Below are 21,339 nucleotides of genomic sequence, written 5' to 3'. Positions count from 1 at the left end.
TTCTTAGATGATAATTGTTAGGGCCAAAAATCGTCCTTGGCCTAAATAGAAAAACAGGCCCGACACTGAAGAAGAAGTCAGGCCCAATCCCAATATGACCAAACCAGATTAGGCCCATGCGGTACAAGATATAGCCGGTCCAAACCACGTGGGCACGAGCCTCCTAATCCCAGTCCATTTCTTAGGTCCATGGGCGAATCCAGAGCCCACGGCCCCCTCAGAATACCTTTCTATTCCTGATCACTTTCCTACTCGAAGTTACTCTCCTAATTAGAATCATCTTCCTATTCGGACACTGGTAAGACAGCTTACCACGGCCCTAGTTCTTCTAGGGTTTGCATCAGAGTCATACTAGGACTCCTACTTCTACCAGGATTGGGAGACCAGACAGTCACTATATAAGTAGAGAGGCCAACCCTCTCAGGGGAGACGACATTACACCTTCACATTGAAAGCTCCGACTTGAGAGCTTCACATCACTGCCGTAGTCACAGTCCCCGACTAGACATCCGGTAACCTTTTACTCCCTAGCCCTCACTATATTAGCCTTTCAGCCTTGTTGACTTGAGCGTCAGAGTGCCTACGGCAAACACCACCCTGGTGTTTCCCGTTCGCTTCACGCGTGTGTTTCCTACGTGTGCAGGTGCAGCAGATCGCTAGTGGCCTCAACCTCGCGGGATCAGACCCCCATTCCGTACAGGTAGATTTTTATGTCTACAGTTTGGCACCCACTGTGGGGCCTCTAGCAATCATTCGGCTCGATGAACCTTGCTACATGGAGGAACATTCCATGGATGACAATCCCGACAACGTTAACCCCGGCCTCGAGGCCAGACTGGAGGTCTTGACCTCTCTCATGCAACAAAATTCAGACAAGGTGGCCGCACTGGAAGCCGAGAACAATGCAATCCGGACCGAAAACGCTTCCATTAGGGCTGAAAACCAGCCTCTAAAAGAGAAGGTGGGTCAATTCTATGATCTCGAGTTCTTGCCCAACCAAGTACCTCCCAATCGGTTCCGCGCCCCTATCCCATCCATGCAACCACTCTCCACACCAAAGCATTAGCCCTCGATCTTTGGTAAAGAGCCGCGTCCGTTAAGCGCACTGGCATTGGACGACTCCGTTTTGACTAATGGAGACAAAGATATGCCAGCAGAACACCATCCAGCCGACTCATCCCAGCCTCGTAACCATGATAATCCAATAACGGAAAGCCCACATCCACAAGACCAGCCCACTCTCCCCATCCCGCTCCACCTCCAGTCCACAACCCAAACACAAACCCCACTCGGCTCGACTCACCCTCGCGGGTTGAATGGCCTAACCAAACCAACTCCAGCACTCGAGCTCATCCACCCTGACTGACCGAGCGACTACCAGTCAACTCCACTGACCATTCATGTAGGGCGGAACAACAGAACAGTGACAATGAGAGTCATCCAACCGGAAGGGATGAACGAAGATCCATGCTACCAAGGAATGCACGACAGAACGATCTATCAGACTACCCCCCAAGGGATGACCCAACGGGATGTGCTGAGAACGAATGCAGCAGCAAACCCAGTAAGACAGAATGACCCGGTAGTATCCCCCTCCCCTATGGAACAAGTACTGGCCAAAAGACTAGCCAATGTCGAGGCAGTGATGAGACGCATTCCAGGTATGCCGGTCCCAACCAAGAAGAGCAGACCCCACAGTTACGCTGATTCACCTTTTGTGGATGAGATCGCCCTGGCCGACATGCCCCAGAAATTCACCATCCCCAACATGAAACCGTACGATGGTACCACCCACCCGGATGACCACATAGCCTCGTACAAGCAGCGGATGTTTACAGTCTCAATACCCCGACCGCTTAGGGAAGCCTGCATGTGTAAGAGTTTCGGTTCTAGTCTATCTGGACCGACACTCCAATGGTACACGAACCTCCCGAACGGATCCATCGACTTATTCACCCAGCTTACTGACACCTTCGTAGAGCAATTCGCCAACAGCAAGAAACTAGAGCAACTATCGGCCGACCTATACCGAATATACCAGAGAAGGGGAGAGCCATTGAGAGAATATGTTAGCAGATTCAATAGAGAAAAGATCTTTATCCCCTCATGTAACCCTGAGACTGATGTGGACGCTTTCAAGAAATGCCTCCTCCTAGATAGAGAACTGTACAAAGAACTTACGAAGCTGGGTTGCACCACAATGGAAGATGCTCTGGCCCAGGCGGTTATCCAGATAAGATGGGAGCAAGATGAGATAAACTGAGCTGCCCACTCTAGATACGAATCAAGGTGGAGCGACAAGAAGCCAGAGTCTAGACCGGTAGAGCACCGCTACCAACCTCCAGCACGCAATATGGGCAGAGTCAGGAAGCCTTATGATCGCCAACCCGCGAGAAATGATAACAGGCAGTTCGGATCGAACCAACACAAGATACCAGAGTACAACCTCAATGTCGAGCCAACCTAGGTCGTAGTAATAATGAAAGGACTGGGATCCACCGTCAGGTGGCCTGGCAAGCTCAATCCCGAGGCAAGGAGAGACACAACCAAGTGGTGCGAGTTCCACAGTGACCATGGGCACAACACCGGAGACTGTATTGCCTTGCGGCTCGAGATTGCCGCACTTCTGAAAAGGGGACATCTCCGTGATCTGCTTACTGACAAGGGGAAGAACACCATTAGCCAGAAAAGCTCCAAAGAACCGTCACCCCCTCCTCAGGAACCCATACCGAAAGGTTTCTGTTCTCTCATCTCTGGAGGATCAGAGATCAGTGGAGTAAGTTACTCATCAGCCAAGCGATATGCTAAAGCCAGCCACCACCATGAAGTACAGTCCATCCATCCAGTCTCGCGATCACACTCTCATCAGGTAATTCAGTTTGAAGATGACGAACCGATCACCCTGGCCGCTCCTCATCACGATGCTTTAGTCGTTTCCCTGCAAATTGCCAACATCCTAGTGAAAAGGGTGTTCGTAGATGGAGGTTCGTCAGCAAACATCATGTTCCTCGAAGCAGTCAAGGCAATAGGACTAGAAGAAGCAAACATCAACAGGCGACCGACACTGCTGGTTGGGTTCAGCTCGGAGCAGAAATAGTCTGTCGAAGAGATCATCCTTCCCATCTACGCCGATGGAATAAACAAACAGACCGTCTTCTTGGTGATCGACTGCCCATCTCCCTACAACGTCATTTTGGGCCGCCCCTGGATCCATGACATACAAGCAGTCCCATCTACCTTCCACCAGACAATCAGGTTTCCAACCAAGTGGGGAGTACGGGAGATCAAGGGCGACCCCAAAGCTTCTAAGGGCTGCTACAAGAACGCCTTCAAAGGCAAAGGAAACTCTTCATAGCAATTACAGTCTCATCCAACCCCTCGAATCGAGCCTAACCAACCGACAATTGAGGAGTTGGATGAAGTGCAGATACATCCGGACGACCCAGAGAGAAAGACATATATAGGCTCTCGCCTCGAGCCCGAGACAAGAGAGAAGCTGATAGAATTTCTTAAATAGAACGAAGATTGCTTCGCCTGGTCCCACGCCGACATGACCGGAATCAATCCAGACGCAATGGTCCACCAGCTCAAGGCAGATCCGGATCACCCACCAGTCAAGCAGAGGAGGAGCAAATTCGCACCTGAGCGAAACTGGATCGTCAATGAAGAGATTGAAAAGCTCCTAAGCAACGGCATGATCAAAGAGGTCCATTACCCCAAATGGCTAGCAAACGTCGTGGTCGTAAAGAAAAAGAATGGGAAGTGGAGAGTCTGTATCGACTTCACTGACTTGAACAAAGCCTGCCCCAAGGATTCTTTCCCACTCCCACATATCGACATGATAGTAGATGCGACCGCAGGGCACGAACTCCTCAGTTTCATGGACGCCTTCTCGGGATATAACCAGATTCTGATGCATTTGGACGACCAAGAGAAGACAACCTTCATCACAGAAAGGGGAACCTACTATTACAAAGTAATGCCGTTTGGACTAAAGAACGCCGGGGCCACCTACCAACGTCTAGTCAACAAAATGTTCTCTGATCACTTAGGGAAGACCATGGAGGTGTACATCGATGACATGCTCATCAAGTCCCTGATTGCCAAACAACACCTCGACCACCTTAGCCAGGCATTCGCCATCCTCTGGAAGTACAACATGAAGTTAAACCCAGACAAGTGCTCATTCGGCGTCTCATCAGGTAAATTCTTGGGCTATATGGTTACTCAGCGAGGGATAGAAGCAAACCCCGACCAGATCAGAGCGGTCCTCAACATACCATCCCTGACTTGCATCAGAGATGTCCAGCACCTTGCAGGACGAGTGGCCGCCCTGAGCCGCTTCATCTCCAGATCAGCTGATAAATGCCACCTATTCTTCCATGCCCTTAAGAAGTCCAAGAAGTTCGATTGGAACCCTTCCTACGAAGAAGCCTTACAACAGCTGAAGAGGTATCTGACCACACCCCTACTTCTTTCCAAACCTGTGGACGGGGAGAAGCTCTACTCTTACCTAACGGTCTCAGAGACAGCCATCTCGACAGTGCTAGTTCGAGAAGAAGAATCAAAGCAATTACCGGTTTACTATGTAAGTAAGTCGCTCCTCGACGCAAAAACCCGGTACAGTCAACTGGAGAAATCGCCCTCGCCCTCGCCCTCGTCCATGCATCCAGGAAGCTCAGGCCATACTTTCAGTGCCATCCCATTATTGTAATCACCTCCTTCCTACTCAAGAAGATACTGCACAAACCAGAACTATCAGGCCGACTCATGCAATGGACAGTAAAGCTTAGTGAGTTCGATATAGCCTACCAATCCCGTACCGCCGTCAAGTCCCAGGCACTGGCAGACTTCATGGCCGACTTCACACCAAGCGCCACCACCAAGGCTGAAAGAGAATTACTATGCATGAACAGCGCACCACCCTCAAAGTGGACTCTCCTAGTAGACGGATCGAGTAATGTCAATGGAAGCGGACTCGAAATAGTACTGATCGCACCAGAGGGAGACATCATTCAGCAAGCAATCCGGTGTGGGTTCAAATGCATGAATAACGAGGCCGAATATGAAGCCCTCCTAGCTGGACTTTCCTTGGCTAGAGAAATTAGAGCTAAGAGACTAGAAGTGAAGTCCGACTCCCAACTCGTAGTCAATTAACTACAAGGCACGTATCAAGCACGCGATTCAAAGATGACATCCTATTTGAGCATGGTCAAAGAGCTGCAGGCTAAATTCGAAGAGTTCTCAATCGTACAGATCCCCAGAGCTGAGAACTACCATGTCGACGCCCTCGCCAACCTTGGCTCGGCACTCCCATGTTCTTCCCAGTCATCCATTCCCCTCTTATTCATGCAGTGGCCAACCAACTGGAAGGAACCACCACCGAACAAGTCTCCCGTAGAAGCCATGGGCGTTGAACAAGCCGACTACTGGATGACCCCGATAATAAGATACCTGGAAGACGATGAGCTCCCGACTGACAAGAATGAAGCACGCCGACTGAAAGCAAGAGCAGCCAGATTCACCATACATGAGGGCTAACTCCTCAGAAAGTCATTCTCGGGCCCTTATCTCAAATGCATAAGCCCAGAAGAAGCCCAAAGTGTTCTAGCCGAACTCCATGAAGTTGAATGCGGCAACCACGCGGGGGGCGCAGTCTTGCACACCAGGTGATCATTGTTGGATACTACTAGCTGACCATACGCACCGATTCGACCGCTTACGCGAAGAAGTGCGACAACTGTCAAAGGTTTTCCCACGTCTCACACCTCCCACCAGAACGACTCCATTCCATTCTCACACCTTGGCCATTCATGAAGTGGGGAATGGACATCGTGGGAAAGCTACCTACTGCACCGGGGCAACGAGTCTTCATGTTGGCTGTGACAGACTACTTCACCAAGTGGATCGAAGCCGAAGCCTTCGCACAAGTCAGAGACCGAGAGGTAAAAGCCTTCATCTGGAAGAATGTAATCTGCAGGTTCGGAATACCAAAGGAGATTGTAACCGATAATGGATCCCAGTTCATTAGTTCAGGCTTCAGGGATTTCTGTGACATGTGGGGAATAAAGTTGAGCTTTTCAACACCCCACAACCCCCAGTCTAACGGCCAAGCCGAGTTATCAAACAAGACCATCATACAGACATTAAAGAAATGATTGCAGAAAGCTAAGGGCGCATGGGCAAATGAGCTACCCAAAGTCCTTTGATCATACCAAACCACGGCTCGATCATCAACTGGTGAAACCCCGTTCTCCCTGACATACGGTTGCGAAGCAGTCATTCCAGCTGAAGTATCAGTTTCGTCCACCAGGCTCCAATGGGCGGACGAGGAATCAAACAGTCACAACCTTTGCCAGAACCTAGACACTATGGACGAGCTATGGGAACGGGCGAGCATCTGCAACACAGTTTACCAGCAACAGGCCACCTGACATTATAACCGCAACATGAGGATCCGTACTTTCAAGATAGGCGACTGGGTCCTCGGCAAGGTCTTCCAAAACACCAAGGAGATCAACTCTGGCAAACTCGGTCCCACTTGGGAAGGTCCCTACAAGATAATCAAAGCAGTAGGGAAGGGTGCCTACAAGCTCCAGACCCCCGAGGGCAAAGACATCAACAACAGTTGGAATGCCATTCACCTCAAACGCTACTACCACTAGGTGAACTTTGTTTTTCTTTTAAAGGGATGAGTGGGCTTGTCCACCTCCTCTTAGACAGTCAGCTTCATGGCCAAATATTTAATGAAGTACTATTTAGAAGCTTTCGTCTCCAAACCGACCCTGATCAATGAATTATGGACACCTTCAAATCGGCCTGCCCGATAAACGTACGGACACCTTCAAATCAACCTGCCCGATAAACGTACGGATACCTTCAAATTGGCCTGCCCGATAAAGTACGGACACCTTCAAATCGGCCATGCCGATAAACGTACGGACACCTTCAAATCGGCCTGCCTGATAAACATACGTACACCTTCGAATCGGCCCTGCCCGATAAACATACTGACACCTTCAAATCGGTCCTACCCAATAAACGTACTGACACCTTCAAATCGGCCCTGCCCGATAAATGTACGTACACCTTCGAATCGACCTTGATCGATTTACAATGACATCCTCGGATCGACCCTTCCCGATTCGCGAGTTGCACCTTCGTATTGCCACCACTCGATCTACGAAATTCAGCACGACTTATGATTCACACCACCTAGTCGGCCTGATCCGACCCAAGAAATCAACTCTAGTTTGACTTCGTTCATCCACGGGAATGTACACTCGGTCGACCAGACCGAATGAATGGTCTTCACACCAGTGACAAGCAAAGCACTGACCCAGCCCAACAAAAGGCCTACATGCCTTCGCCATTGGGCCACTCTAAAGTAACATACACGACGTAGTGCACCTATAAGTAAAGAAACAACAGTTCATTCATCCAAGGAGACAGCATCAGAAGTCAAAAATGGTCAAATGTTATATATATAACATCAAACGGCCCAGTTCAGAACACAAAAAAAATGGCACACATGCCAGACAAAAGGGCATCGCAGGCCCCAAAACATATAAATAAAGATAAAAGCTAAGTATCCTGAGCACGAGCTTTATCCCCCATCGCCGAATCGGTCACCATATCCGTACTGCCAGCGCTCGGCCCAGCACCTTGGCCACCCACATCATCAACACCCGATAGCCTCGGCTGGCTGAGGTCAGGCATCTGCTTGTCTTCCTGCCCCCCCGGATGACTACCTCCTTCGTCCAGTAACTCCTGCATGAGCAAGATGTCTTTATCCGGATCCCAATGAGAGGTTCGTCCTTCTTTGAACTCCAGCATGAGCTCACCTTGGGCCTTAATGATAGCATCATCAGCAATAGAGATGCACTGCTCCCTGAGAGACTCGACCTCTGCGGTTCTCTCGGCCAACTCACGCCTCAGTCTCTCGATCTCATGCTCTCTATCCCTCAGACGATGCTGAAACTCTTGCTTGGCCTTCCGGGCCGCCATCTCCTTCTGGCGCAGGCTGGTGTTGGTCTTAGACACATCCTGTATACGTTTCTCCTGCGCCACAACAGACTTCCTCAGGTGAAGACTGCTAGTGAGTACCTGCACAACAAAACATTGCAATCAGAACAAGGCTCAAAAACAGAAATCATCAAACTCTACTGTAATACCTGAACGGCGCGAGCTACCCCCCAATCAGCCACAGCAACTGCACCTATCTGGTTAAGCCGCGCCTCGTTCGTCGGGAATAAAAATGAGTCGGCCAACTTACTCATGGTAGTGGCATCAGAGTAAGTCGACGCATTAGCTAGAATCGTGATGGTAATCGTGCCGGCCTCTTCATCCACAACCGTGGTCTGGGACGACCCGGCTCCAACTGAAGGCTGCTGACTCGGTGGCATCGCTAGCACGTCATCTTCTCCTCTGTCTTCCCTGGCTAAAGACTCTCTCCTCTTCTTCTCGCGGCGTCGGGCGATAGATTTGCTCGCACTCGGGATAGTTAACTTCTTCATCAACGACTCTACAAGTGCAAACTCTCCAACGGTTAGTGGTTTCAGCTCGGACTCACAAAAATGATCTGGTTGCAATATCTACTCAGAAGCACATCCCAAGTCTGCTTCAGCGAGGGGAAGGGAGTACATCTTTGTATCACCTCTACTTCGGCCCAAAGAATGCTGGTCCTCAGGTTGGAATCTACTAACACTACTCGTCAATCCCTCTGCTCTAATGGGATGGCTAACACCCTTTGGGTCGCTACGTCCAAGCCGTCTCCGCTCTGTCCAGCCCGATTGAACTCAAGCTCTGCAAACAAAAAACACAATCAAGATTTAGTAATCAAAAGTACGAAAGAAACAACTAAGCTCTCACCAGTAGCTCGCCAGCCGATCAGGATCTCGCCCTGTCCTCTTTCTCCAAATATAGCTTGACCCCTCAGGTAGAAATATCGATCTTTCCAGTTCTTATCACTGGACCGTAGGTCGGTCACCAAGTGAGACCGATCATGCCTCAAGTTCAACAAGTAACGACCCTTCTCTTTATCGTTCTCCTTCAAGAAGTAGGAGTACAGCAGCTCGTGCAACCCAAACCTCTCTTGGTTCCAAACACAAAGGTCTTCCAAGGCCATTAGCAGTCTCCAAGCATTCGGCATAAGCTGAGATGGGGCAATCATGAAGTGGTTCAGCACCTCCCAGACGAGGCGAGGCACAGGCAACCTCAACCCGTCATGAAACCACTTCTCGTAAACACTGATCCAGTCCTTTGCCTCCCAATCAACCCGCTCGTACGACCGCGGCATCCAGATATCAACAGAACTTGGAATGTGATACAAGGTCCGGATGCACCACACATCACTATCTTTCAGCACGGGCGGATAATCTCTAGTCAAAATCTTGCTGCCCTATTGGCTCGCCTCTTCCTTAGAGCCACTTCCGGAAGAAGATGGACTATCAACTCCTTCGAAGTCTTCCCCACTCCTCCCATGCCTGCCCGAGCCACTCGGCCCAGCCTCACTCGACCCTGGAATGGCTATACTAACTCCACTCAGCACGCCCACAGGAACGCCCCCCTCGGGCATCATCACTATAGTCGAGACAAGCTCATACTCATCCCCTGAGTCTGCCACAATCCCGCTTGAACTAGCCAATTCAGAATCCAACATGTTGGCTTGATCGCCCAACCCAACAGACCGATCCAAGCCTCGCTCCTTGTTGCCAAAATTGCCAAGTGTCAACCACCCGACCCGAGACACCGACCTATCAAGATCAGAAAAAGTTGCCACTCGCCCCTCAGTACCGATCTACCTACCCAGAGAAGTTTAACCTAAACTTTGGTCGACCCTCCCGGTTGATCGACCCGGCTCTAGATTCTAACCCTCCTTGGCTCGCCCTAGGTGACCGACCCAGCCAACCCCTGATCAAGGTATTCCCTCGCTCGCCCTGGGCAACTGACCCTGCCAATCCCTGATCAAGGTATCCACTTGCTCGCCTTAGGCGATCGACTGGTCCCTAAGGTCAACTTAATATTACTCGCCCCTTCTTATCGATCAGGCAACCCAATCACCCGCTCGATCTGGATGGCCAACCGACTCTACACTCCACTCTGCTTACCTTTCCCCACTCGGTTGGACGGACTGGATGACCTAACCCCCTAAAACTCCAAGACGGCACCCTGTTCGGTCAGGTAGACCGACCGAATGAACTTACGTCTAACTCGACTTTGCTTTCCCAAATACCGTCCAAAACGTTTGAAAAAGGCCCAAAAAACCAGTCAAGACGCCGGAAACCCACCGGAAATACCAAAATTCATGCCTATTCCAAAAATCTATATTCTGAACTCCTCAAAACCCATTGAAACTACTCGAAAGCTCAAGAACTACAATCTATCTTCCAAAAACACAGCAAAATCTACCAAAATAGACCAAGAAACGCAGAAACATCACGAAAATGAAATATTTACTGTGAAAGGAGCCAAAGTCTACCGTGAGAAACTGTCGTCGTTGAAAAGAAATTGAAAACGCAGAAAAAAAAAAATTTGTTGTTCTGCAGAAAAACAGAGAAAAAAGAAGCAAATGGGAGACGAACGGCCTGCTAGTCATTTTTTAAGGGAAATCTGTCAGATGAGGACACATGGCGTCTCGCAATTGGCTGGTAGTAAGCAACTTTTCGTTTTCCCGCCTCGAAAACCAGAATTTGATATCTGCCAAACACGTGGCAAGCATCCATGGCACCTAGGAGTCTGCACGTTCAATTCCAATTGCCCTACCTCCCCGACCGAGCCGGCCCGCGACTGCCAGATTAGGACCTAACAGGAGCCGATGATTCTCGAGTCTAGCCAAGCATCCCGACCGGTCGAACAGCCTAGGAATGGCCCGACCCGACCTCTCTTGAGGTAAAAAGGTATGGGCACGACCCATTCGTCCTTCTAGAGCGGACAAACCGACAGCCAACTGTTAAAGCTCGCATATTTCTTTTATTCGATCGGCCGAACACCCTGACCGAGCAAGCATCCAGTTTAACTCTCATGTTCATTCAACCTAGCCCGCCGAGCGGACGCCTTGGTAATAGAAGCACCTCACCTCTCCAGTCGACAGGACGTACCGAACGAGCTTATGAGCCCCAAATTCTCATTGTCCGTTCCATCGGCCCTTCATACCGATCGGGCACAGCACTCCAATGATGGCATACTTCGGATCGGCAATGGATACCGAACGACCCCGGGACAAAAATCACCTGCAGGATCAGCTACACCAACAACCGATCATCCCGGAAGGATGACCGAGCACCCATCGATCGCTTCCTACTCTTTAACTTAAGAAACTCTTAACTCAGAGAGTGGGGGCAAACTGTTAGGGCCAAAAATCATCCTTGGCCCAAATAGGAAAACGAGCCCGACACTGAAGAAGAAGCCAGGCCCAATCCCGATATGACCAAACCGGATTAGGCCCATGCGGTACAAGATATAGCCGGCCCAAACCACGTGGGCACGAGCCTCCTAATCCCAGTCCATTTCTTAGGTCCATGGGCGAATCCAGAGCCCACGGCCCCCTCAGAATACCTTCCTATTCCTAATCACTTTCCTACTCGAAGTTACTCTCCTAATCAGAATCACCTTCCTATTCGGACACTGGTAAGACAGCTTACCACGGCCCTAGTTCTTCTAGGGTTTGCATCAGAGTCATACTAGGACTCCTACTTTTACCAGGATTGGGAGACCAAACAGTCACTATATAAGCAAAGAGGCCAGCCCTCTCAGGGGAGATTATATTACATCTTCACACTGAAAGCTCCGACTTGAGAGCTTCACATCACTGCCGTAGTCACAGTCCCCGACTAGACATCCGATAACCTTTTACTCCCTAGCCCTCACTATATTAGCCTTTCAGCCTTGTTGACTTGAGTGTCGGAGTGCCTATGGCAAACACCACCCCGGTGTTTCCCGTTCGCTTCACGCGTGTATTTCCTACGTGTGCAGGTGCAGCAGATCGCTAGTGGCCTCAACCTCGCAGGATCAGACCCCCCTTCCGTACAGGTAGCTTTTTACGTCTACAATAATATTTGATGAGGCATTTGGTTGATTAGAAAATGTATGATTAAAATTGTTTTAAAAGTTAAGGATATAGAGAATATCGTTAGGAATCCACTACTATGGGCAATAATTCATAGCATGTATACAATATGGGTAATACTATACTTATAAGCCAATCTCACGAACTTTATCTCACAATCTTAATGTGACAACTCGTAATTAGTTATCTCGCAAATGGGTTCCACCTGCTAGCTATGGGTCCTCCTTATCCAATTGCGACCTATCACATCAGGGTTGTGAAAGAAAGTTTGTAAAATTGAGTTGTGAGTCAATCTTTATCCATATGGTATATTGTTATCCTGAGAATTCAACTAAAAATTCTTGAAATTGTATATTAATTCTTGAAATTTTAATTTTGAATCACAACAAAACTAGCCAAAATTTCATTGCCAGACATGGAAAAAATTCGCAACAATGTAGTTAGGAAAAGGAAATTTATTGTACAAACTCACATACAATACAATTGCCACCAGAAGTGCTATATTACTTAAACTTAAACTTATAAAGCTTATAAAGTAACTTAAACTTTCATTCGGTAATGATGGGGACTACCTGCAAACGGAAAAACATACTCAGTAGTTACCTTGTGATGGGGACTATCTCCATTCCAGGCTCAATGCAGACCTCTTTAAGTAAATCACCTGAACTTGTGTTGATGCTTTCTGTTCGGTAGGGTCTTCTAGGATCCGCCTCAACAGCAAAACATTCCTTCAGTTCAGCCAATACATGACTCATGTCCGGTCTTTGAGCTGCGCTTGGTAATACACGACATGGCGATCTCTGCTATTTTCCAAGCTGCATTATCGTTGAATTGTCCTTGTAATCTTGGATCGACAAGGTTTCGGATATCCCCTCTTTCAATAACCGGAATCACACACTGAAGTGTGTATCTGTCGTCTCCGAGGCTTCTCTTTATTGTAGGCTGTCCAGTGATCAGCTGAATAGAATAATCCCGAAGCTATAAACATCACTTTTCTTGTTTATAATCCCACTTACATAGACTCTGTCAGAAAACAGAAGTGATATGAACATTCACCAAGAATATTAATAACTTAAATAAACATAACTGCACAAATATTTTGTCAAGTTTTAGAACTTACTCAGGATCTATATATCCAGGTGTACCAGCAGGGCAAGTGTCTAGACCCGAATCACTTTCTTTATAGATTAACCTGGACAGTCCGAAATCGGCTAGTTTTGCTTGCATGTTTTCATTTAGTAAAATGTTGGAAGGCTTNTATTGTGTAGTATGTTCTGACGGCATCTTCAAGCTTTGAATGACTTGTCAGTTCGACCCCTAGAGATCTATGTAATGAATAAAAATCTCCAGCATAAATTTTTAGACTTCTTTTTATGGGACATAAATTTGGTACAGTTATAAGGCAAAAACACAATTATGTTTTTAATACAACAAATGTAGAAAATTTACACGCTGTTTGAATCAACTAAGCACAAATGACAGAACATAAAAAAAATGAACATATATACAATATTTTGATCAAATATTTCAATAAAATAACAGATTATGAAAAAACTAAATCAAATAATATATTCTTCTTCGATTCATATTATGAAAAAGTATATTCAATAAAATAATTATTTCAACAATCAACCAAAAGTAACTGATTTTTACTAGATTGATGGAATTTTTCGAGTGGGGTTACCAGCCCCCACACACCTTTTTAGGTTCTCCCATCATCGTATCGAACTTCTTCTTACCTTTATATATGATAGGAGAATTTTTTAGCATTTAACTTCATACTAGTAAAAGATTTAATCGTAGACTAGAAAGATAATCCAAAATGTTGATAGAGTGTGATTATCATAAATTAATAAGGTAATTTTTCATTTATTCGTCAATTTACAAAAATAAAATAATAAATAACGATAATGCACATTTTAAAACATAAATCAAACTTCTTATTTTCATTTTTCAAATTTAAAATTTAAAACTAATGAATTTTGGGTTTCCACATATTTTTGGCACACCCCTTATCTATTACTATTCCCGGGTTTATCTCAACCCATACTAGAAATCACTTATCTCCCTTTCCAAACGCCCCGAAAACCACTACCATCTCAAAACCCTAGTAAAAAATCACGCCAAGATTTTTATCCCAAGCTCGCATGCGCATATTTTCCACTTTCAAAATCTCATCCTCTTTAGTTGGCCACAATTTATTCTCTCGTCTCTCCCTGCGTCGATCGCACGCGCCATTTCCCGAACCCTCAATGGCCACCACCACCGAGGAATCCCTCCGGCGAGACTTCGCCGCCAAGCAATCCGCTGTCGAGGCCCAGGGAAACGCCATTAGGGCCCTCAAAGCCGCCACAGCTACCAAGCCGGAAATCGACGCCGCGATCGAGGCCTTGAACCAGTTGAAGATTGAGAAGGCGGCGGTTGAAAGGGAGCTCCTGAGTGTTATTAGTGGTGGCAGCGGGGATGGCTCCGTTAGCCGAGAGGCGTTTCGTCAGGCTGTGCTTAACACTCTTGAGCGGCGTTTGTTTTACATTCCGTCGTTTAAGATTTACCGAGGTGTCGCTGGGCTTTATGATTTCGGGCCTCCCGGTTGCGCCGTTAAGTCTAACGTTCTTGCTTTCTGGCGTCAGGTAAGCCGTTAACTATGAGTGTGACTGATTCTTTGTGGTCGATTAGTTTCGAAATGATCTCAAAGGTTAGGGAGTTTATTGGTTTGCCGAAATTCATAAACTATGGGACCGTTACTCGAATTCAGAACTTCGGTATCGTTACAAAAGGAATGCAAAACATCTGGCAACTTTACTGTAACGCAGAATATCCAGTAGGTTACTGGAGTAACGCAAAACATTCTTTAACGTTAATGGAGTAATGCAATACATCCGATTAACGTTACTCGATTAATGCTAAACATCTGGTAACTTTACTGGAATAATGCAAAATATCCGGTAACGTCTCTGGAGTAATGCAAAGCAACGTTACTGGAGTAATGCAAAACATCCTGTAATGTTACCGGATGAATGCAAAACCTCCTACAATATTGTTGGTTTGCGCATAAAACATCCGGGCAAAACCTCCACTCTGTTAATCTCACCACAATGCAAAACCTTGGTGATCCAGTACTTGGGTAATGTTACTGGAACGTGATGTGTTCTTGTGAAATTTCCCAAATGCAAACCCTGGTAATGTTTCTCAAAACCTTAATGTAGAACCCGGTAGCGTATCCGGAATCTAGGAGCCCGGTAGCATACCCAGATTACATGCAGGACCCTGGTGGCATATCTGGAACACAAAGCAAGTTGAAACTTAGGAAATGTGTAAAACGATAATGAAAGGGCCCTTAGGAACAGCAAAATGTTTATTTGAGTTATGGTAATGTTGTTTATAATTATTCCTGATTCAGTGATAGGGTTTCTTTTGTAAGAAACTAAGAGATTTTTTTTTTCATTTTCAGCATTTTGTTCTTGAGGAGAACATGCTGGAGGTTGACTGCCCATGTGTGACTCCTGAGGTTGTCCTGAAAGCTTCTGGTCATGTTGATAAATTCACTGACCTTATGGTTAAGGATGAGAAAACAGGGACTTGTTATCGTGCTGACCACTTGCTTAAGGATTTTTGCAATGAGAAGCTTCAGAAAGACCTTACCATATCCACAGAGAAGGCTGCTGAATTTAGGCATGTGCTTGCAGTCTTGGATGATCTCTCAGCTGAAGAGCTGGGTGCAAAGATCAAAGAGTATGGTATTACAGCTCCAGACACAAAGAATCCACTTTCTGATCCGTATCCATTCAACTTAATGTTTCAAACATCAATTGGCCCGTCTGGTTTGCTCCCTGGGTGAGTATTTCAGCTATTTAGTTTAAACTAACTCATCTTTCATTGGCAATATTTGCTAGTTAAAGATCTGCAAATTTTATATATGTGAATTACTAAAATTTTATAAAGAATTTTGCATCACTCCATTATTATGCTGCCTTCAAGCAGTACTGAACTTCTTATTTTCTGCTGCAGGTATATGCGTCCTGAGACAGCACAAGGCATATTCGTGAATTTTAAAGATTTGTACTATTACAATGGGAACAAGCTCCCTTTTGCTGCAGCTCAAATTGGTCAGGCTTTCAGAAATGAGGTTTTTAATCTTTCCTTTTCAACTGCAAATGGAACATTGTCTCTGGTTCTTCTTCATTGTTGAGATGTTATCATTGAGTGTGATTTTGTGTGTGTGTGTGTGTGTGCGCGCGTGTGTGTGTGTGTGAGAGAGAGAGAGAGAGGTCTTAATTTATCAAAAAAATTGTTCATATGTACAGATATCTCCTCGCCAAGGTCTTTTGAGAGTTCGTGAATTTACACTAGCAGAGATTGAGCACTTTGTTGATCCTGAGGACAAATCTCACCCTAAATATTCAGAAGTTGCAAACTTGGAGTTCTTGATGTTTCCAAGGGAAGAACAAATGTCAGGCCAATCTGCAAAGATAATTTGCCTTGGTGAAGCTGTTTCAAAGGTTTGCTTTAACTATATCTAATTTGATCATTGCTAGTGCCTTTGACATTTCTCCTCTATTTTTTCATGTTGCCACCCCCTTGCTGATGATTGTCTTGTTCATTGCTTTCAGGGAATTGTAAACAATGAAACTCTTGGCTACTTCATTGGGAGAGTTTATCTCTTCCTAACTCGCCTTGGTATAAACAGAAAACGTTTGCGGTTCCGTCAACATCTTGCCAATGAAATGGCTCACTATGCTGCTGACTGCTGGGATGCTGAGATTGAGTCTTCCTATGGGTGGATTGAGTGTGTTGGTATTGCAGATAGATCTGCATATGACTTGCGTGCTCACTCTGTAAGAAATTGATACTCTGTAGAAACTTTTATGATTAAAATTGTAGACTAGATGATCATCAAGTCATTTTTAGGTTAGTCACTATCATTATACGATGCCGGGGTATTTGTGAGATTGCTTGGCTTAGCTCCATTTATCACTGTTGTAGGCCAGACAGCATAAAACACTGGAGGAAATGAATTATGGCTTGTAATTACTAATAATTACTAAAGTGCAACAGAAAAGTTGTGGCAAAATATATGTGCTTTACTATCCAAACATTGAAATGCTACATACTCGTTCAGCATTAATTTTCTGTTACTCTACAGGATAAGAGTGGTGTACCTCTTGTTGCTGCTGAGAAATTTTCAGAACCTCGGGAAGTGGAGGTATTGCTTTAATCATCATTACTGTTAGTGGTTGCTTGTAACTTTTTCTTTTTGATCTGTAGCATGATTGCTTGACACATCTTAATTTTAGAAATTGGTTATAGCTCCTGTGAAAAAAGAGCTAGGTCTTGCATTCAAGGGAAACCAAAAGAATGTGGTTGAAGCGTTGGAGGTAAATATCAAATACATCTCAATTATTGATGCCGATAACTTTTTATGCTATGATTTTAGAGGTGCTGCTTGTATGACAATAATTTTAAGCTTCTTACCATTTAGGCAATGAACGAGCAAGAAGCTTTGGAGATGAAGGCTGCACTGGAATCCAAAGGAGAGGTGGAGTTTCAAGTCTGCACCCTTGGGAAAAATGTGTGCATTAAGAAGAACATGGTCTCAATTTCAAAGGAGAAAAAGAAAGAACACCAGAGAGTTTTTACACCATCAGTAATTGAGCCATCGTTTGGTATTGGACGGATAATATATTGCCTATATGAACACTCTTTCTACACAAGGCCAAGTAAAGCTGGGGATGAACAGTTAAATGTATTCCGTTTCCCCCCACTTGTGGCGCCTATTAAGTGCACAGTTTTCCCACTGGTTCAGAATCAACAGTATGAGGAAGTTGCCAAAGAGATTTCCAAGTCATTGACAGTCGCCGGAATCTCACATAAGATAGACATTACAGGTTTGTGCTCAAGACAAAAACCCTTTTTTATTAAATAATCAGTGCCACTTGCATCAACAATATTGAAGCTGTTAGACATGATTTTCTTTAATAGGGAAATCAAGGATCATCTGCATCTTTTGTCTGCGTGTTTTACTATATTCCGATGAGTTTATTCTTGAGTACATGGCACATTCATTCAAAATGCATGTATTGATTCTTCATTTCATTCATGTGCATCCATATTTTTTATTTTAACTGCTTTTACACTCTGGTGTCTACAGGCACGTCAATTGGGAAGCGGTACGCAAGAACAGATGAACTTGGTGTACCCTTTGCAATCACTGTGGATTCAACATCCTCGGTGACAATCCGAGAAAGGGATAGCAAGGATCAAATCCGCGTTAACGTGGACGAGGCAGCGACAGTCGTGAAGGCTGTAACCGATGGACTAAAATCATGGGAAGATATATGGTCTAGTTACCCTCATCACTCCTCAGAATCCGCTGATGATTAATTTATGAATGCCACTATTGGTTTTGACATATCATACAAAACCTTTTGATGCCTCTTGAGCACCTATGATTTGGGAAAATAGAAATATGTAAAACACAATTCTCTGTGCACATTTCAGGAGTATTGTCATCTTTTTTGTGTTTGATTACAGGACCAATAATTGTTAATCTGTCAGGTTTGTGTTCTAATTTATACTATTTTGCAGAATTTTGCTTTTCCAGGAGGGTTGAATGTTTAACTTTTGGTGCTGCTCATCAATCATCAATGTTGCTAAGATGGCTATGGGGTATTATTATTATTCCATTTGGACATCATTTTTTTCTTTTTTTTTCTTTTAATAGATTTGTTGTGAATTGTTTTGTAAGAAACAATGTTTTAATAACCAACCCAGGGTAAAACTCGGCAAAGTTGTTGGGTCCTGGGTTGATTGGCTGGTTAAGCCGGGTAACAAAAAATTTATAATTTATAAATACACTCTTAAAAATTACAGTTAAGTCCTTATAGGTTTGAAATTTAACAAATACACCCTAAATATAAATCAACAATCGATTGGTTGATGGTAGTAATACACCAAATGCAATCCCAATCATCCCTTGATCTCATTCTCTAGAAAATCCATCCAATATTGAAATCAGATCTCATCGACGTGGACATTTCAGGCCAGATCTCAATGACGTTAGCGTTGACAACCTTCTCCATCATCATGAGAATACTCCGCTCAGCCTCTTGACCAAAACCCATCTCACCCTATCCCTGTTAGCCTCACCAATTGCCAACAAAAGTCGGTTGTTGTAGCCACCTGCTTTTTTGGATTTCTAGTTGATTCACTCATCGAAAATCAAGTCCGTCGCCACTCTTTCTTCAAAAACCCCAACATCTCGACTTTCAATTATTCATCGATCATCATCCCAATTTTTAGGGTTTTTGGTGAATGGTGAAACGGGTAATCCAGCCTGGTGAAAGCCTCGGGTCCCAGTTGAACCGATTCCACCAATCCAGCCTGGTGAAAACATTTTTTGTTTGCGTTCATAATTTGGTTTATATAAAATTGGTGTTCATGTACAAACTAATGTATACAAACTAACATGACAATGTAATTATTAAAATTTATTAAGCATTTAATGAGTTGGTTTTGACATGTTTTCATTCCTTTACTATTTTGACAGATTAGTTTCAATAAAAAAGTTTGTATAAAGAGTTTATATATACAGGGGGTGTTTGGTTGTAGGTTATATAGGATTGCTGAGGTAATGTCATCATATATTATTTGATTACCAAATTTGGTTGTCAGGTAATATAAGATTCTGGTAATCTTCCAATATCAATAATAGTTACTTTTGGTAATATATGAGGCAATCTAATTACCTCAATTTTCTTAGGTATTATGAGATTATTTGGTAATCTTATTTTGTTACAATTTTACCCTTCATTATTAAAATTTTTGGACAATACTGCCCTTATTTGAAATTAATTTACATGAACTCTACCATTACAATTTTACCCTAAATAATTAAAGTTCTGGACAGTAATGCTCCTGTTTCTAAAACAATTTACAAGCCACCCAAGAAGACTGCTATAGCCGACCACCACCACCACCACCGTCTGTAGCCAACATCGTTGGAATGGTGCATGACTTGTCGGTTGTGCGCCGATATGGCCTTTTTTGGTCATATCAATGGTTGTAAACGGCAAAGTGGCCGTGAATCTGAGATTTTTTAGGTTGGGCAACCGCCAGTATTAAGCCCGATCTGGGTTGATTCTAGCATCACCGTCGGTCCCAACCACCACCATCTTACTCCTCTCGTTTTCCTCTTCAAAGCCCACCAAACCCCATCACCGGAGCTGCCCCCAATCGCCGGCAAAGCCCACTATTTTTTTGCGATTTACCTTTTTCTCAGTGCTTTTCTGGTAGCGTTTTCTACTGGAAATCACCTCCACTTGCATCGATCGACTCCCTTTCACCTCCTCTTCAAACCCACCAAAACCCATTACCGAAGCTACCCCCAATCGCCAGAGAAGCCCACTGTTTTTTTGCGTGATTTCCCTTTTTCTTGGTGCTCTTTCAGTTGTGTTTTCTACCAGAAATCACCCCCACTTGCACGAATTGACTCCCCTTCACCTTCTCTTCAAAACCCCTCAAAGAACATCTTCGTCGCACTTCTCGATCGACGAAAAGCGATGGTTTAGGTGGTCGGCGATGGCTTGGATGGGTGAGAGTGTTTTTATTAAAAATTAAACTTTTATGTGGCTGGGGTGTTTTAGCAAAATCTCAAATGTAAAAGGGGGGGGGGGGGGGGGGGGGGAGAAGAAATGGTTCAAAATATAATATTATTATATTAATATTTTAAAAGGAGTACAATTTAGTAATCTATATAACATACCCACCAATTTGTTCCTCCCAACTAAACATATTAACATAAAATACCCATCAATTTATTCAAACCAACCAAACACATTTTTCTAAATATTCCCAATAATCTTCAAGGTAATCTATATTTCCATTAATATAACATTCTCAGTAATACAACGTTCTCTAAACCAAACGCACTCATATAGTATTATTCTTTTAGATATATGCTTTATGTTTTCCTCACAAAAGATATGCATATTTTAATAGGGTTAATCTCATCCATTTTAAAGAATATTATTTAAGCGTTTTAGTAATTTTTGAAAATTATTAAATAGCTTTTATATTTTCGGAGGGTTTTTTTTTTAATTTATTTATTCTTTAAAATGGTTCAAAATATAATATTATTATATTAATATTTTAAAAGGAGTACAATTTAGTAATCTATATAACATACCCACCAATTTGTTCCTCCCAACTAAACATATTAATATAAAATACCCATAAATTTATTCAAACCAACCAAACACATTTTTCTAAATATT

At 44.5% G+C, this 21,339-nt stretch overlaps 2 protein-coding genes across 2 annotated transcripts; both read left to right on the top strand.

The window, feature by feature from the left end:
- Window positions 1-5,190: 5,190 nt before the first annotated feature.
- Window positions 5,191-5,541, top strand: LOC116126151. The gene has a single exon (XM_031411852.1). The coding sequence runs from the start codon at window positions 5,191-5,193 to the stop codon at window positions 5,539-5,541; it is 351 nt and encodes a 116-aa protein (XP_031267712.1).
- An 8,597-nt stretch (window positions 5,542-14,138) lies between these two features.
- Window positions 14,139-18,670, top strand: LOC116126157 (glycine--tRNA ligase, mitochondrial 1-like). The gene is made up of 9 exons (XM_031411858.1): window positions 14,139-14,697; window positions 15,519-15,901; window positions 16,076-16,193; window positions 16,372-16,566; window positions 16,678-16,902; window positions 17,211-17,270; window positions 17,362-17,442; window positions 17,547-17,952; window positions 18,216-18,670. The coding sequence occupies exons 1-9, from the start codon at window positions 14,215-14,217 to the stop codon at window positions 18,446-18,448; spliced, it is 2,184 nt and encodes a 727-aa protein (XP_031267718.1). The 5' UTR covers window positions 14,139-14,214; the 3' UTR covers window positions 18,449-18,670.
- Window positions 18,671-21,339: the final 2,669 nt, after the last annotated feature.

The sequence above is a fragment of the Pistacia vera genome, unplaced genomic scaffold, assembly GCF_008641045.1.
Source record: "Pistacia vera cultivar Batoury unplaced genomic scaffold, PisVer_v2 Contig176, whole genome shotgun sequence".
NCBI lineage: Eukaryota > Viridiplantae > Streptophyta > Magnoliopsida > Sapindales > Anacardiaceae > Pistacia > Pistacia vera.
This window is presented reverse-complemented; position numbering and strand designations above follow the sequence as displayed.